The sequence below is a fragment of the Hyla sarda genome, chromosome 2, assembly GCF_029499605.1.
Source record: "Hyla sarda isolate aHylSar1 chromosome 2, aHylSar1.hap1, whole genome shotgun sequence".
Classification (NCBI taxonomy): domain Eukaryota; kingdom Metazoa; phylum Chordata; class Amphibia; order Anura; family Hylidae; genus Hyla; species Hyla sarda.
The window spans coordinates 514,504,237-514,523,488 of NC_079190.1; the positions used below are offsets into that span (position 1 = coordinate 514,504,237).

The 19,252-nt window shown below is 43.6% G+C and overlaps 1 protein-coding gene across 1 annotated transcript; it reads left to right on the forward strand.

Moving 5' to 3' along the window:
• The first annotated feature begins 37 nt into the window (after positions 1–37).
• On the forward strand, positions 38–17,828 carry LOC130357538 (cystatin-B-like). The gene is made up of 4 exons (XM_056560233.1): positions 38–55; positions 1,918–2,016; positions 17,401–17,502; positions 17,693–17,828. The coding sequence occupies exons 1-4, from the start codon at positions 38–40 to the stop codon at positions 17,819–17,821; spliced, it is 348 nt and encodes a 115-aa protein (XP_056416208.1). The 3' UTR covers positions 17,822–17,828.
• Positions 17,829–19,252: the final 1,424 nt, after the last annotated feature.

Here is a 19,252-nt window from a genome sequence, read left to right on the forward strand (position 1 = left end):
TTGGTGAGCTAGGGACAACACTTGCCTCCTCGATACCATGTGTCTGAAAAATGAGGTGCACTTTATACATTTTGTGCGAATTTACAACCAATTACACCCGCAAACGGGACACATTTGTATTAAAATGTATAGGACATAATACATAGCAGTAGTTTGTATCCTGATGCTTTAACACCTTCCTTGTTCTACCTGTATGTTCTCATTTTGTAACATTTCGATTTTTTTCCATTTTATACTTGCTCTATAACTGACTAGGAACAACCAACATCTTCTGCCGCACTACATTTTGTAAGAGATGTCCAACAAATTCACAGATGTCTGTTGGTGAGCTAGGGGCAACTTCTGCCTCTGAAAAATGAGGAGCACTTTATTCATTTGCTGTAAGTTTACAACCAATTACACCAAAAAATGGGACACTCTTCATTAAAATGTATAGGACATAATACATAGCATTAGTTTGTATCTTGATGCTTTAAATTTCCCACCCCAGGGAGGTTTGAGCATCTGTGCTGCAGATGATTGGCCCGACACGCTCACCTCCTGATAGGCTCACCTTTCTTACACTATGCCGAGCGGGGCTTCAACGCAGGACCCCGCCAGTGGGTCAGAGGTGGCGCTGGCACCTGGTCAGTTATGTACATTACACCCTAATTGTTAGTGTTGTCTGTGGGGTTGTGCTGTGTCTGTGGGGTGGCGCTGTATCTTTGGGGTGGCGCTGTGTCTGTGGGGTGGTGCTGTGGGGTGGCGCTGTGTTTGTGGGGTGGCGCTATGTCTGTGGGGTGGCTCTATGTCTGTGGGGTGGCGCTGTGTATGTGGGGTGGCGCTGTGTCTGTGGGGGGGCGCTGTGTCTGTGGGGTGGCGCTGTGTCTGTGGGGGGGCGCTGTGTCTGTGGGGGGGCGCTGTGTCTGTGGGGGGGCGCTGTGTCTGTGGGGTGGCGCTGTGTCTGTGGGGTGGCGCTGTGTCTGTGGGGTGGCGCTGTGTCTGTGGGGTGGCGCTGTGTCTGTGGGGTGGCGCTGTGTCTGTGGGGTGGCGCTGTGTCTGTGGGGTGGCGCTGTGTCTGTGGGGTGGCGCTGTGTCTGTGGGGTGGCGCTGTGTCTGTGGGGTGGCGCTGTGTCTGTGGGGTGGCGCTGTGTCTGTGGGGGGGCGCTGTGTCTGTGGGGGGGCGCTGTGTCTGTGGGGTGGCGCTGTGTCTGTGGGGTGGCGCTGTGTCTGTGGGGTGGCGCTGTGTCTGTGGGGTGGCGCTGCGCCTGTGGGGGGGGCACTGTGTCTGTGTCTGTGGGGTGGCTCTGCCAGTTGGGTCGTTCCCCCTGTGGGCACTGGTGTTGGGGCGGTGGTGGTCGCCACTCAGTGCTGCGACATATTATGCTAGGTATGTTAGGGACCCACTACTTACAGGTGGCCGTGACGTGGCTAGTGGACTTGATCTTCATGAGCATAAAGTACAATAACGACCTGTTAATTAATAAATGTTTCTGAGAAGCCGGAATTCTACAGCCTGGGTTCACACCATGTTTTTTTGCCATATACTGTTTTCAATCAGTTTTTCTAAAGAAAACCGTATGGCAAAAAAAAAATGGATGGAAACGTATGCGTTTTTAAACCCTATACTGTTTTTAAAAGTGCATAAAGTTAAGTCCGTTTTTATGTAAAAAACAAAAAACAAAAAAACATAAGTCATTTCATTTAAATTAAGCAAAAAGAGTTTACAACGTCCTAAATACTTCACGGTCAACGCAAGGTTTCTATAAGTTATAGGATTAATAGTGAGAAGGGTTTGTAGGTGGGAATAATATTGGTGTCGCTCCAATGTCAATAACGCACAAATCCCCATCGTGTCAGCCGCACAAACCACAGATCAAACATCCCCCCTCCCACTGCTAGGTGGTACGCCCCATGGATATATAAGGAGACGTGTAGCCCGCGGAGCTGACACTCACTATGGCCTCAAAACATGTCCCCGGGGGAGTGGGGGAGGAGAAGCCCGCCGACGACAAAGTGCAAGACCTGTGCGACAAGGTGAGGAGCATCATGGGATCAGCTTCATCTCTGTCTATACAGCTATAGTGTTACATTGTATGGTGAAAGAGGATTAACCCCTTCACGACCCAGCCCATTTTCACCTTCATGACCTGGGCATTTTTTGCACATCTGACCACTGTCACTTTAAACATTAATAACTCTGATGTTTTTACTTATCATTCTGATTCCGAGAGTTTTTCGTGACATATTCTACTTTATGTTATTGGTAAAATTTCACTGATATTTGTATCATTTCTTGGTAAAAAATCTAAAAATGTCATGAAAACTTTGAAAATTTTGCATTTTTCTAGCTTTGAAACTCTCTGCTTGTAAGGAAAATGGATATTCCCAATAAATTACATATTGATTCACATATACAATATGTCTACTTTATATTTGCATCAAAAAATTGATGAGTTTTTACTTTTGGAGACATCAGAGGCTTCAAAGTTCCGCAGCAATTTTCCTATTTTTCTCAAGATTTTCAAAATCGTACTTTTTCAGGGACCAGTTCAGGTTGGAAGTGGATTTTAAGGATCTTCATTTTAGAAATACCCCATAAATGACCCCATTATAAAAACTGCACCCCCCAAAGTATTCAAAATGACATTCAGTAAGTGTTTTAACCCTTTAGGTGTTTCACAGGAATAGCAGCAAAGTGAAGGAGAAAATTCAAAATCTTAATTTTTTACACCCGCATTTTCTTGTAGACCCAATTTTTGAATTTTTACAAGGGGTAAAAGGAGAGAAATCACCCTAAAATGTGTAACCCACTTTCTCTCGAGTAAGGAAATACCTCATATGCGTATGTAAAGTGTCCGGGCTCAGAAGGGAAGGAGCGACAATGGGATTTTGGAGAGTGAGTTTTGCTGAAAGGGTTTTTGGGGGGCATGTCCCATTTAGGAAGCCCCTATGGTGTCAGAACAGTGGACCCCCCCACATGTGACCCCATTTTGAAAACTATATCCCTCATGGAATGTAATAAGGGGTACAGTGAGCATTTACACCCCACTGGCGTTTGACAGATATTTGAAACAGTGGAATGTGCAAATTGTATTTTTCATTTTCACAGACCACTGTTCCAAAAATCTGTCATACACCAGTGGGGTGTAAATGCTCACTGCACCCCTTATTACATTCTGTGAGGGTGTAGTTTCCAAAATGGGGTCACATATGGATATTTATTGTTTTGCGTTTATGTCAGAACCGCTGTAACAATCAGCCACCCCTGTGCAAATTACCTCAAATGTACATGGTGCACTCTCCCTTCTGGGCCTTGTTGTGCGCCCCCAGAGCACTTTGCGCCCACATATGGGGTATCTCCGTAGTCGGGAGAAATTGCGTTACAAATTTAGAGGGTCTTTTTTCCCTTTTACCTCTTGTGAAAATGAAAAGTATAGGGCAACACCAGCATGTCAGTGTAAATAATAAAATTTTTATACACTAACATGCTGGTGTAGACCCCAACTTCACCTTTTCATAAGGGGTTAAAGAAGAAAAAGCCCCCCGAAATTTGTAAGCCAATTTCTCCCGAGTACGGCGATACCCCATATGTGACCCTAAACTGTTGCCTTGAAATACGACAGGGCTCCAAAGTGAGAGTGCCATGCGCATTTGAGGCCTGAATTAGGGATTTGCATAGGGGTGGACATAGGGGAATTCTACGCCAATGATTCCAAAACAGGGTGCCTCCAGCTGTTGCAAAACTCCCAACATGCCTGGACAGTCAATGGCTGTCCGGCAATACTGGGAGTTGTTGTTTTGCAACAGCTGGAGGCTCCATTTTGGAAACAGTAGTGTACCAGACGTTTTTCATTTTTATTGGGGAGGGGAGGGGGGCTGTGTAGGGGTATGTGTATATGTAGTGTTTTTTACTTTTTATTTTAGGTTAGTGTCAGTGTAGTGTAGTGTTTTTAGGGTACAGTCAGACGGACAGAGGTTCACAGCAAGTTTGCTGCTGGGAGTTTGAGCTGCAGCGCAAAATTTGCGCCATCTCAAACTTGCAGCACTCACTGTAAACCTCCGCCCATGTGAGTATACCCTGTACATTCACATTGGGGGGGGGGCAAACATCCAGCTGTTGCAAAACTACAACTCCGAGCATGCCCAGACTGCCCAGGCATGCTGGAAGTTGTAGTTCGGCAATATCTGAAGGATCAGATGTTGCCGAACTACAACTTCCAGCATGCTTGGGCAGTCTGGGAGTTGTAGTTTTGCAACATCTGGAGGTCCACAGTTTGGAGACCACTGTACAATGGTCTCCAATCTGTGGTCTTCCAGATGTTACAGAACTACAACTCCCAGCATGCCTCGACAGAGTGGTCTCCAGTGGTCTCCAAACTGTGGACCTCCAGATGTTGCAAAACTACAACTCCCAGCATGCACAGAAAGCCAAAGGCTGTCTGGGCATGCTGGGAGTTGCAGTTTTGAAACTCCCAGAGGCAGCGGGGAGATCGCTTTACGGCGATCTCACTGCTGCCAATGAAGATGCCGCCCCGCTGCTGCAAACTCACTGCCGGGACGCACCATCGCTGGGACCGCCTGGAGGACGCCGCTCGCACCAGGACCGCTCGGGACACCGCATGGACGGGTAAGTGACGCCGGGGGACGGGTAAGGGACACTTAGCAGAGCGGTGTGTGTCCCGATCCCCGTGATACGGACTCACACACTGCGCTGCTAAGTATTCTCATAGCGAAACGCTGCTATCAGCTGGTCAGATTTGACTGATAGCAGCGATCGCTGGGGGGGGGGGGGGGGGGTAGGGGATGAAACCCCCCGTGGTCACATGGTAAGATGGCTGGTTATCAGTCATAGCCACCATCTTTCCGGGCGCTGCGGGGTGCAAATGTTCATGTCATACCCACTCATGACGTACAGGTATGTCATAGGGGTTAAAGGGGTATTCCAGGAAAAAAACTTTTTTTTATATGTATCAACTGGCTCCAGAAAGTTAAACAGATTTGTAAATTACTTCTATTAAAAAATCTTAATCCTTTCAGTACTTATGAGCTTCTGAATTAAGGTTGTTCTTTTCTGTCTAAATCCTCTCTGATGACACGTGTATCGGGAACCGCCCAGTTTAGAAGCAAATCCCCATAGCAAACCTCTTCTAAACTGGGCGGTTCCCGAGACAGGTGTCATCAGAGAGCACTTAGACAGAAAAGAACAACCTTAACTTCAGAAGCTCATAAGTACTGAAAGGAATAAGATTTTTTAATAGAAGTAATTTACAAATCTGTTTATCTTTCTGGAGCCAGTTGATATATAAAAAAAAGTTTTTTCCTGGATAACCCCTTTAATGCACAGTGGTATATATATATCTCAACTGTGGGAAGGTGGTTATATATATATATATATATATATATATATATATACATATATATATATATATATATATATACACACACGTCCAAGGAGGAAGACAGCACTAGTCCCTGCTCTTATGCCCGTGACCATCCGGATAACCAGTCCAGATATAGAACATCCAATTGGTCTAGGTCACAGCAAAAAGTATGCAGACTCCCAATTTCAAAAAAGGCTGTGGTCTTTATTTAGGTCATCAGCAATGCAACGTTTCGGCTATGGTGTAGCCTTTGTCAAGCATGAATACAAAGTGAATAAAGTGCATATATATAGATCTCAAAAACAATCTGATTGGTACAACATCAGGTGCAAATGTTCACAATTAAACATAGTTACCACCCATAAAGTTTTTCATTGGTTAATAAAAACATGTGACCATGTTGTCATGGTAATCAACAAGTAAACAAATGTGTAAAGTGTTATAAGCATATATAAAGTGCATATTCTCATATTCCCTTAAAAGTGTTGGGCTCAGATGAAACTAATCTAAATACGGATGCCGACCTGTATCCCCGATCCTGCCAAACAGCGCCTTATTATATACCAGCCTCTCGAGCATGTAAACTCCGTTTGTACACAGACCTATTGCGCCTGCGTGTATCCCTGTACACCACTCCTCCTTTGTGTAATTGGCTACATGCTGCCCTTACCCTTTTCGATCAAGTTATCACTATTGCGCATGCGCCGGATCGCCGCGCAAGCGCATCGCTATCTAATTCTCCGTCCGTGCGTGTCAATCATAGACCTCCGCTACAGACAACGGAGAGGTTGTGCGCAGGCGTGGGAGCCAACAGACGAGGGCTGGAAAAACCATCACCCGTCCGCGATCCCCACGGCCGCGCATCAACTCTAGGGTATGAATATCAATGAAAAATGGGAGAGGTGCCTGTGCATAAAATATAATGTCATAACTGTGCTTGCATGAGGCTGGTGGACCAATAAGGCGCTGTTTGTATACCAATATTTACTACAAGTATAATTTATTGACATAGGAGTTTATTAATATTAATCCATATGTAAAGCAGTAATTTAACATAGGGGTTAGGTCAATGCATCCAGGAATCCATCATCTGAGCCATAAAGTGAAATAGAGTATCTAAAAACAAATAGAAAAACAGAGTACCATTATAAAATTGTAATAATCCCACTGAGCAGGTGTAGAATCAAAGAGAAAAAAGTAGAAAACTAAGGAAAAGAAGGAAAAAAAAGGGAAAAAAGGGGGAGGGTAAAGAGGGAAAAGAAAAAGGAAAAAAAAGGGGGGGGGGGAAGGGGGGGAAACCAAAAACAGGGGACAGACAAAAAGGGGGACAAAAAAGAAAAGAAAGAAAAAAGGGGGAGGGGGAAGAAAGAGGGGGAGGGAAAAGCGGGAGGAAAAATTGGAATTGGAGGGGAGAAAAAAGAAAAAAAGAGAGAAAATTAAAACTAAACTCAAAAAACAACAAGAAAGGAAAAGGAAAACAATAAGAGATGGATACAGTAAAGTCCACGGAAAAGAAGGGGATAAGCAGTCCAAAATATGTAATTACATGCACGGTTTCAGATTAAAATCTACATTCAATCCTCTTGGATACAATGTTCCCAACCTGTGAATCCATCTGAGTTCTTTTTGTCTTAATACTTTTTCTCTATCGCCTCCCAACCTCATCGGGGGCACATGATCTATTACCCTGAATCTAAGTTGGCTTATGCTGTGCCCAACTTCGAGAAAGTGTTTGGGTAATGGTAAGTCAGTTTTATGGGTCCTAATGGATGATTTATGTCCATTTAGCCTAATTCTTATTTCATTAGTGGTCTCACCTACATAATACAGGCCGCAGGGGCACTGTATCACGTAGATGACAAAACTAGAACGGCAAGTATATCTTCCGTTGATCTTAATTGGCTGACCTGTATGTGGATGGCTAAAAGTATCGCCCTTTAAAAGGCTGTTACAATGACTACACCCCAAACATGGAAAATTACCTGGTCTAAGGGGTGCCAATACTGTTTGGCCCTGTTTGCTTTTCATGCTCCCCACATCTGACCTAGTAAGTCTATCTTTGAAGCTCCTTCCCTTTCTGTAGGCCATAACTGGAAAATCTTGTATTTCAGTGGTCTTCTTTATTAGATCCCAGTTTTTTCGTATGATTTTCGCAATCCCTTGACTATTGGTGCTATATGTACTCACAAAGGGTATCCTATTAGAGGATCTCTTAAGTTTAGTGGTGAGTAAGGAGGCCCTATCCACAGTGTCCAATCTCGCTCTATGATGTTTAAGTAGAGACTGTGGATATCCCCTTCTTTTGAATTTCTCATCCAACTCTCCAAGACGTTTGTCCAACTGTTCTGGACTCGAGACTATCCGTTTCACTCTTAGCATCTGACTCCATGGTAAGGATTTTAACATTGGTTTGGGATGGAAACTATCGTATGTCAATATGCTATTCCGATCCGTCTGCTTGGAATATAAATCCACGGATAGTCTCGAGTTCGTCAGCTGTACCTGTGTGTCAAGAAATTGTATACACCTGTCCGAGTGTACCATGGTGAACTGCAACTCTGGATAAATCCCATTGAGTTCATCCAGGAACTGTTGTAACTGTACAGAGTCCCCACTCCAAACCACAAAGGTATCATCGATATACCTAAACCAACAGTGGACAAATCGAAACCACTGCGAGGCATAGATATATTGATCTTCGAATTGTGTCATAAAGACGTTCGCATAGGTGGGTGCTACATTGGAACCCATGGCTGTTCCCCTGTTCTGGACATAGAAGTCATCCCCAAACAGAAAATAAATCCGTCTGTGACCTATACCAATTGGATATATATATATACACACACACAGTATATTAATAGTTGGAATATATATATCTATACCGTATTTTTCGCCATATAAGACGCACCCAATTTTTAAGCATAAAAAATCTGAACCAAATACAATATAAAGTATAGGACAGTGATCTTCAACCTGCGGACCTTCAGATGTTGCAAAACTACAACTCCCAGCATGCTGGGAGTTGTAGTTTTGCAACATCTGGAGGTTCGCAGGTTTAAGACCACTGGTGTTGGAGGTTGTACTCATCTGTCCCCGCCACTCCAGACCGTCACCGTTGCCCTGGATGTTGCCCTCCATCGCTGTCCCCGGGGTGTCCCCGTCGCTCCGGAACGTCTCTGCTGCCCGGTATCCTCGCTCTCCGTGCGCGACGACGTGATGACGACGAAGGAGAGCGCCGGCCATACAGGGGATCCCGGCACGGAGCAGACACCGAGGAGGCAGGTAAGGTCCCTCCGGGTGTCCTGTAAGGTGTTCGGGAAGCCGCAATTTCACCGCAGCGGTCCCGAACAGCCCGACTGAGCAGCCGGGTTAGTGCCACTTTCGCTTCAGACGCGGCGGTCAGCTTTGATCGCCGCGTCGGAAGTGTTAATACAGGGCATCACCGCGATCGGTGATGTCCTGTATTAGCCGCGGGTCCCGGCCGTTGATGTCCGCAGTGACCGACCCGATAGGACAGGGTTTTAATGTGTATTTGCCGTATAAGATGCACCAACTTTTCCCCCCCAGTTTTGGGGAAGAAAAATTGCGTCTTATACGGCAAAAAAAACCTGTATATTTTGTGGCATTGAGGCAGGTTTTAAGGCAATGAAAGGGTGTTTTTCCCAGTCCTTTATCCTAGGTGATCTAGAGAGGCTCATCAGGGGCCTAATTAATGAGGGCAGCAGAAGTGTGGGAAGTCTGTATATAAGGAAAGGAAACAGAATAGTCTGGGCTCTCCCCAGAAGACAGCAAGGTGGCTGTGGGGGGAGGCAGGGGTCCTTGCGAGGAGCACACAGCCGGGGCTGTGAGTGACCCACAATAGTGAAGTGGACAAGACAAGGAGTCTAAGTACACACAGCAAGAGGCTGCAAACGCTGTGTGTGAACAGTGAATAAAAGGTTGCAGGAAACTTGTGTTTTGAGTTGGTGGAAACGATTACTAGTGGATAGAGAGGGAAGTGACTAATGTGTAGTCAGTGACTGGACGGTCTAGGATTTTGTTTGTTCCTGTCATGTTTTTGTTGATCCTGCAACCTGTCTAATAAAACTGGCGAGGAGCCGGAATGTATAAAGATCTGTTGTCTGCTGCTGAATGAAGTAGAAACGTGTCAATGACGATCCCAGAGCCATCCCCAGAGGGAAATCATTACAATATGTATATATATATATATATGTATATATATATATATATATATATACATACAGTGGTCCCTCAACAAACGATGGTAATCCGTTCCAAATGGACCATCGTTTGTTGAAACCATCGCATGTTGAGGGATCCGTGCAATGTAAAGTATAGGACAGTGGTCTACAACCTGCAGACCTCCAGATGTTGCAAAACTACAACACCCAGCATGCCCGGCCAGCCGTTGGCTGTCCGGGCATGCTGGGTGTTGTAGTTTTGCAACATCTGGAGGTCCGCAGGTTGAAGACCACTGGTATTGGAGGTTATACTCACGTGTCCCCGCCGCTCCGGACCGTCACCGCTGCCCTGGATGTCGCCGTCCATCGCTGTCGCCGTGTCCCCGAGGTGTCCCCGACGCTCCGGCAAGGCTTCCCCGGCATCCTCACTCTCCGTCGCTGCCATCACGTCGCTACGCACGCCGCTCCTATTGGATGACGGGACGGCGTGCGCAGCGACGTGATGACGACGATGGAGAGCACCAACAATGCAGGGGATCCCGAAGAGGACGCGCCGGAGCCCTGAGGACAGGTAAGTGATCGTCAGCGGACCACACGGGGCACCGTAAACGGCTATCCGGTGGCAGCTGAAGCAGTCTGCGCTGCCGGATAGCCGTTTATGCGATGGCACCGACATACAAAAGCATCGTATGTTGATGCTGCCTTCACCATGTGATGGCCTCTGAGAGTGATCGTATGCTGAAATTATCGTATGTCGGGGCCATCGTAGGTCGGGGGGTCACTGTATATATATATATAGGAAAGGCTGCACACGGAAGGAGCAAAATGTAAGGTGCTTTGTTCCAGCTAGAAATAGGACAACGTTTCTGGCGTCTCACAACCCGAAAGCTTGGGATCTAGTGATCACCCGTCAGTGTGGGATCTAGTGATCACCCGTCAGTGTGGGATCTAGTGATCATCAGTCAGTGAGGGATCTAGTGATCACCAATCAGTGTGGGATCTAGTGATCACCCGTCAGTGTGGGATATAGTGATCACCAATCAGTGTGGTTTAATATGAGAACAGTGAAGGGGTCACACCACACAAAAACAAAAGTTTTAGATTTTAGAAAAACAGACTTTTCAAAAATGAGATTAGTCATAAATGAGTCCCTCTCAGACTGGAACAAATTACATGGAGTCCAGGAGAAATGGGACTACTTAAAAGACACTTTATTGAAGGCAACAGAAAACTGCACTAGACTTGTCAGTAAAAGCAGAAAAAGGAAGAGACCCCTGTGCACTCAGCAGAAGTGGCCAAAATCATAAAAAAACAAAAAACTAGCATTTAGTAATTATAAAACAACCCAGAGCAATGAAGATCGGGAAATCTACAAGACTAGGCAGAAAGAGGCCAAGCAAGTTATAAGAACTTCTAAAGCACAGGCAGAAGAAAAACTAGTCCAGTCTGTGAAAAAAGGGGATAAGACATTCTTCAGATAAATCAATGAAAAAAGGAAATTAAAACAAGTTATAACTAAATGAAAAACAAAGGAAGGAATGTAGAAGAGAATAAGGGGCGAGCCGACTGCCTTAATGATGACTTACAGAAGAGAAAGAAGGAAAAGGACCTCAATTAGGGAGGAAAACTAAGGAATTGTTTGATGCATATGTCTTTAAAGAGGAAGAGATTCTACGTTTGCTTTCTAAAGTAAAGACAAATAAGTCACAGGGGCCTGATGGGATACACCCAACATTATTAAAAGCGTTTAGTGGTGAGCGAGCAAAACCGTTAACAGATTTATTTAACCAATCAATGGTAACAGGAGTCGTTCCGGAAGATTGGAAATTAGCAAATGTCATGCCCATTCACAAGAAAGGTAGTAGGGAGGAATCAGGCAACTATAGGCCAGTAAGTCTGACATCAATAGTGGGGAAATTAATGGAAACCCTACTTAAGGATAGGATTGGGGAACATCTAAAATCCCATGGATTGTAGGATGAAAAACAACATGGGTTTACTCCAGGGAGATCATGTCAAACAAATCTTATTGACTTTTTTGACTGGGTGACTAAATAATAGATGGGGAGGGGCAGTAGACATTGCATATCTAGATTTTAGGCTTCTGACACTGTCCCACATAGAAGACTTATCAATAAACTGCAGTCATTGAGCTTGGACTCCATATTGTTGAGTGGATTAGGCAGTGGCTGAGTGACAGACAACAGAGGGTTAAAGTCAATGGACAATATTCAGAGCGAGGTCTTGTTACCAGTGGGGACCTCAGGGGTCTGTACTGGGACCAGTATTGTGTAATATCTTCATTAGTGATATTACAGAAGGTCTTGATGGTTTAGGTCTTATTGCTGATGACACAAAGATATGTAACAGGGTTGATGTTCCTGGAGGATCCGCCAAATGGAAAAGGATTTAGGGAAACTAGAAGAATGGTCAGAACTCTGGCAACTGAAATGTAATGTGGATAAGTGCAAGATAATGGACCTGGGGCGTAAAAACCCTCGGTCAGAATATAGAACATGTGACACAGTCCTGACCTCAGTATCTGAGGAAAGGGATTTAGGAGTAATTATTTCAGAAGACTTAAAGGTAAGAAGTCAATGTAATAGAACAGCAGGAAACGCTAGCAGAATGCATGGGTGTATAGGGAGAGGTATAAGCAGTAGAGGGAAGTGCTCATGGGTGTATAGGGAGAGGTATAAGCAGTAGAGAGAGAAGTGCTCATGGGTGTATACAGAGAGGTATAAGAAGTAGAAAGAGAGAAGTGCTCATGGGTGTATAGGGAGAGGTATTAGCAGTAGAGAGAAGTGCTCATGGGTGTATAGGGAGAGGTATTAGCAGTAGAGAGAAGTGCTCATGGGTGTATAGGGAGAGGTATAAGAAGCAGAAAGGGAGAAGTGCTCATGGGTGTATACAGAGAGGTATGAGAAGTAGAAAGAGAGAAGTGCTCATGGATATATAGAGAGAGGTATAAGCAGTAGTGGGAAGTGCTCATGGGTGTATAGGGAGAGGTATAAGAAGAAGAAAGAGAGAAGTGCTCATGGGTGTATAGGGAGAGGTATAAGCAGTAGAGAGAAGTGCTCATGGGTGTATAGGGAGAGGTATAAGCAGTAGAGAGAAGTGCTCATGCCGCTGTACAGAGCACTGGTGAGACCTCACTTGGAGTATTGTGCGCAGTACTGGAGGCCGTATCTTCAGAAGGATATAGATACTATAGAGAGAGTTCAGAGAAGATACTAAACTAGTCCATGGATTGCAGGATACAACTTACCAGGAAAGGTTACAGGACCTGAACATGTATAGAAGAAAGAAGAGACTGAGGGAGATGATAGAGACTTTATATACAGAAAGGGAATCAACACGGGAAAGGAGGAGAAGATATATAAGAGAAGAAAAACTACTACAAGAGGACATAGTGTTATATAGAGGACATAGTGTTATATATATATAGAGGACATAGTGTTATATAGAGGACATAGTGTTATATATAGAGGACATAGTGTTATATATAGAAGACATAGTGTTATATATAGAGGACATAGTGTTATATAGAGGACATAGTGTTATATATAGAGGACATAGTGTTATATATAGAGGACATAGTGTTATATAGAGGATATAGTGTTATATAGAGGATATAGTGTTATATATAGAGGATATAGTGTTATATATAGAGGACATAGTGTTATATAGAGGACATAGTGTTATATATAGAGGACATAGTGTTGTGTTATATAGAGGACATATTGTTATATATATAGAGGACATAGTGTTGTGTTATATAGAGGACAGAGTTATAAATTAGAGGGGAAAGGTTTCTGCAGTAATATCAGGAAGTATTACTTTACTGAGAGAGTAGTGGATGCATGGAATAGCCTTCCTGCAGAAGTGGTCTCTGCAAATACAGTGAAGGAGTTTAAACATGCATGGGATAAGCATAAGGCTATCCTCCATATAAGATAGGGATAGGTATAAAGCTATCCTTCATATGAGATAGAGATAAGGCTATCCTTCATATAAGATAGAGATAGAGGTAAGGCTATACTTCATATAAGATAGAGATAAGGCTATCCTTCATAAAAGATAGAGATAGGCATAAGGCTATCCTTCATATAAGATAGAGATAGGTATAAGGCTATCCTTCATATAAGATAGGGATAGGTATACGGCTATCCTTCATATAAGATAGAGATAGGTACAAGGCTATCCTTCATATAAGATAGAGATAGATAGGTATAAGGCTATCCTTCATATAAGATAGAGATAGGTATAAGGCTATCCTTCATATAAGATAGGGCCAGAGACTATTCATAGGATTCAGATTATTGAGCAGACTAGATGGACCAAATGGTTCTTATCTGCCGACACATTCTATGTTTCTATGTAATAGTGGGAAGGTGGAGATATATAAACACACACACACAAGCAGGAGAATACAGCAGCACACTGCTAGCACAAATGGAAGAATATCGGTCCCGTGGTCCCGAGAAAAAAGAGAAGTGCTTCTGTGGGCGCTCACCTCCGTCACAGATATAGTCCGTCACAGGTATGTGGAAGTTTCCTAGAACTTGGTAAAATAAAACCGCTTGGACACGGATGTATTTTGGAAAATAAAAAGAAGGTTTATTCCTTCAGCATGCAATACAGCAACGCGTTTCGAGTGGCAGGGACCCCCTCTTCATTAGGCTATCTGATAGCCTGATGAAGAGGGGGTCCCTGCCCCTCGAAACGCGTTGCTGTATTGCATGCTGAAGGAATAAACCTTCTTTTTATTTTCCAAAATACATCCGTGTCCAAGCGGTTTTATTTTACCAAGTTCTCGGAAACTTCCACATACCTGTGACGGACTACATCTGTGACGGAGGTGAGCGCCCACAGAAGCACTTCTCTTTTTTCTCGGGACCACGGGACCGATATTCTTCCATTCCAGTGACCGTCCTCCGCCGGTGAGAACAGGTCTAGTGCCGGCTGCACTCCTCCAATCTGTGTCCCCCAGAATAGTGGGAAACAAGCGTCTACTGGTGTTGTGCCCACGGTACAACACAGAAAGGTGAGCAAACCTAACATAACAACTGAAAACACGAATCTGGAAATGGCTGCTCCCCCCCTTCCTTGGAGCCGACATCCATTTTTTATTTAATTTAATTATTTTCTTTTACACTCAGATTATCTATATATATATATATTTTTTTTTTACTACGCTTAGATGCGCATTGTGTCTCCTCTGTCTTTTTCTATATATTTCTGTTGACTGCTAGCACAAAGATATAGATGAAATATGAAATGCTATATTGCTATAATGAAAAATAAAAAATTGAGGTGCTTCACTTACCAAATAGTGAGTACCATCCCACCACGATAAGGTGACCTCATTGGGACGGACCCTACACTATGAATGTGCCTCTGAGCAGTTACCAGGCTTGTAAGGTCTGGGACATCCAGCACCTTATAAAATGGGTGGGGTGCAGGAACCAACTTTTTTTGTATGTGCAATACAAAAAAAAAATAATTATATATATATATATATATATAGATAGATAGATAGATAGATAGATAGATAGCATATCAATAGTGGGAAGGTGGATATGATGGATGCTCAGATGGCTATAATCACCAGGATATCAGACCCAGGTAGGATCAGCAGGTTGGAGTCCCCCTTTAGGCTTCACTAGGAGTGTTTTCATATATACAGTTGATCACAGAAAGGACCTCGGTGCTGTTCTCTCCATTTTGCCTGGAAAATATATCTGGATCCTAATAGTTGCCTGTGGTATCAATAATAATAATAATACTCTGTATTTATGCTGCTCCCCCTGCACTGCGTGTAATAGTCTTTAGTTTTTCCCAAAGCACTGATGGCCACAGCGATTCCAGCAGGATACAAGTCACAGCCACAATGCCCCCAACCTAATAGCAGTGAAGGCATAGTGCCCCCAACCTAATAGCAGTGAAGGCATAGTGCCCCCAACCTAATAGCAGTGAAGGCATAGTGCCCCCAACCTAATAGCAGTGAAGGCATAGTGCCCCCAACCTAATAGCAGTGAAGGCATAGTGCCCCCAACCTAATAGCAGTGAAAGCATAGTGCCCCCAACCTAATAGCAGTGAAGGCATATGCCCCCAACCTACTAGCAGTGAAGGCATAGTGCCCCCAACATGATAACAATTAAGGCATTGTGCCCCCAACCTGATAACAGTGAAGGCTTAGTGCCCCCAACCTGATAACAGTGAAGGCATAGTGCCCCCAACCTCATAACAGTGAAGGCATAGTGCCCCCAACCTCATAACAGTGAAGGCACGGTGCCCCCAACCTGATAACAGTGAAGGCACAGTGCCCCCAACCTGATAACAGTGAAGGCATGCTGCCCCCAACCTGATAACAGTGAAGACATAGTGCACACAACCTGATAACAGTGAAGACATAGTGCCCCCAACCTGATAACAGGGAAAGCATAGTGCCCCCAACCTAAGAGTGAAGGCACCGTGCCCCCAACCTGATAACAGTGAAGGCATAGTGCCCCCAACCTGAAAACAGTGAAGGCATAGTGCCCCCAACCTAAGAGTGAAGGCCTAGGTGCCCCCAACCTGATAACAGTGAAGGCATAGTGCCCCCAACCTAAGAGTGAAGGCCTAGGTGCCCCCAACCTGATAACAGTGAAGGCATAGTGCCCCCACCCTGATAAAAGTGAAGTCATAGTGCCCCCAACCTGATAACAATGAAGGCATAGTGCCCCCAACCTAAGAGTGAAGTCACGGTGCCCCCAACCTGATAACAGTGAAGCCACAGTGCCCCCAACCTGATAACAGTGAAGCCACAGTGCCCCCAACCTGATAACAGTGAAGGCACAGTGCCCCCAACCTGATAACAGTGAAGCCACAGTGCCCCCAACCTGATAACAGTGAAGGCATAGTGCCCCCAACCTGATAGAAGGGACCAACTACCAACTATCTCTACCTAACATGTCTATCACATCTGGTATTCCCCATCTGTATCATCATCACTGTCTTCTGTTATATTGGATTCTGCAAGAAGAACAAGCTGTTCCTGGCTTTTGAGGTATTTATTCCAGGGGCCTTTATACAGATAGCTGCTTTATTTGAAGTAGTGGTTACTGGGAACTGTCAGTTAACTACAGGGTTGTTACACTTCAGCACCGGACACTACAACCCTAATCATAGTCACACATACTAACTACAACCCTCATCATCAGTCACACATACTAACTACAACCCTCACCATCAGTCACACATACTAAAGCCCTCATCATCAGTCACACATACTAACTACAACCCTCATCATCAGTCACACATACTAACTAAAAAACCCCTGGTGTCACCAACCTGCTAACCAAGTGTCCTGATCTATTTTAAAAGCAACCACCACATTATGCATTTTTATTCTAAAAAAAAAAAAAAAAAAAAATACAACATTTTAAAATAGAATTCAAAAAAAATCTTAAAATAGAATAAAAAAAAATTGTAAAATAGAATTCAAAAATGATCTTAAAATAAAATAAATTATCTTAATATAGAATTTAAAAAAAAATCGTAAAATAGAATAAAAAAGTATCTTTAAATAAAAAAATTATAATCTTAAAATAGAATTTCAAAAAATAATCTTAAAATACAATTTAAAAAAATTATAATCTTAATATAATAAAAAAAATCTTAAAATAAAAAATAAACTTAAAATAGAATTTAAAAAAATCTTAAAATACAATTTAAAAAAAATCTTACAATAGAATATAAAAAAAATTCTTAAAATAGAATAAAAAAAACTAAAAAAAGACGATTGCTGTTTTATTTTGTTTCATTACATTTAAGACAGATTTCTTGCTAATCTTGTTCTTCTCATCCTCAGATAAAACACGATTTCCTGCACAAATCTGGGCTTAAGACCGAAGAGTTTAAGGCCGTCAAATACGCGAAACAGGTTGTCGCCGGAACGAACCATTTTGTCAAGGTAACTGGATTACCAGGCCTGCCTGTCTATAATGGTGGTGCCAAACCACTGTTCCTCCAGCTGTTGCAAAACTACGACTCCCAGCCGCTGGTTCTCCGGGCATGCTGGGAGTTGTGGTTTTGCAACAGCTGGAGGCACACTGGTCAGAAAATGCTGGTCTATAATATGGCGTCCCTCTGTCTCTCCTCAGGTCTGGCTCGGAGGCGATCACTTCTGCCATCTGAGAATCCACGAACCTCTACCCCACACCGGAGAGAAACCGGCGCTACACGACTACCAGCTGGAGAAGACCAAGCATGATCACATTCTTCATTTCTAGAAGGCGGATAGGTGGAATATGGCCACAAATCCTGATATTACTCGTCTTTATTACAGAAATAAATAAATATTAACCTTTTGTTTACTGAGCCTTTAATCTTCTTTATCGCGTAGCCACCGTATGGCAGTAATATTTAGTAGATGCTCCTGTGTTTCCTGGCATGCTGGGAGTTGTAGTTTGAAGGCACACCGGTTGGGAAACACTTTTAAAACCTTCCTATTTTCTTATATATTTGCACTGTGGCTGACTGGGAACAACCAACATGTTCTGCCGCACTCCATGTTGTAAGAGAGGCGCAACAAAATCAGACGTCTGTCGGTGAACTAGAGGCAACTTCTGCCTAAAAATGAGGAGCACTTTACGCATTTGCTGCAAATTTACAACCAATTACATCCACTCTGTTGTTTAATTTTGTATAAGACATAATACATAGCAGTAGTTTGTGTCCTGCTGCTTTAACACTTTCCTTGTTCTACCTGTATGTTCTCTTTTTAAAACGTTCCCATTTTTTTTCTATTTTATACTTGCTTTATAGCTGTCTAGGAACAACCAACATCTTCTGCGGCACTCCATGTTGTAAGAGATGTGCAACAAATTCACAGATGTCTGTTGGTGAACAGGCAACTTCTGCCTTCTTGATACCATGTGACTGGAAAATGAGGAGCACTTTATAACTTTGCTTCAAATGTATAACTGATTGCACCCACTAATGGGAGACACTGTATTAAAATGTATAGGACCTAATCCATGGCAGTAGTTTGTATCCTGATGCTTTGACACCTTTCTTGTTTTACCTGTATGTTCTCAGCTTATACATTTCCCATTTTTTTTATACTTGCTCTATAGATGACTGGGAACAACCAACATCTTCTTCCACACTCCGTGTTGGATTTTCATTGTGAATAGGTTGTATAATCCTTCCCATTGATACAATTGATGGCTCTATTGTTGGGGCCATGTTTTCTATCTTCATGCCAAGTCCACAGCTGTAGATTCATTTCCGTTTTTAGGCTTCCACTGGGATTTGTTCTAGAAATTGAAATAACATGTTGATACTCTATATTTAGTGATCTGCCCACACTGGGGCTCACAATCTAACTTCTGTATGTTTTTGGGTGTGGAGAAACCAGAATACCCAGAGGAAGCCTGTGCCAAGACGGGGAGAACATACAAACTCCACGTAGATCTGTGACATTTTGTTCCCTCTTATTTTGCTCGTACCAATGTTGCACATTGTACTTTTTATCTGACAAAAAACTTAAAGGGATATTCCGGCTATAGACATCTTGACCCCCCTCCCCCCACCCCGCGCTCGATCTCCATACAGCGCCTGCATTCCATGCCTCTGTGTTTCCGAAACTGGAGATATTATGTCACACCACGCCCCCTCCATTCATGTCTATGGGAGGGGGCATGACAGCTGTCATCCCC

Bases quoted from the DNA above. Each gene is read 5' to 3' on its own strand.
- LOC130357538 (XM_056560233.1), top strand. The intron at 2,017-17,400 runs GTGAGGAGCATC...TCTCATCCTCAG, and splicing joins TGCAAGACCTGTGCGACAAG to ATAAAACACGATTTCCTGCA. The intron at 17,503-17,692 runs GTAACTGGATTA...GTCTCTCCTCAG, and splicing joins GAACGAACCATTTTGTCAAG to GTCTGGCTCGGAGGCGATCA.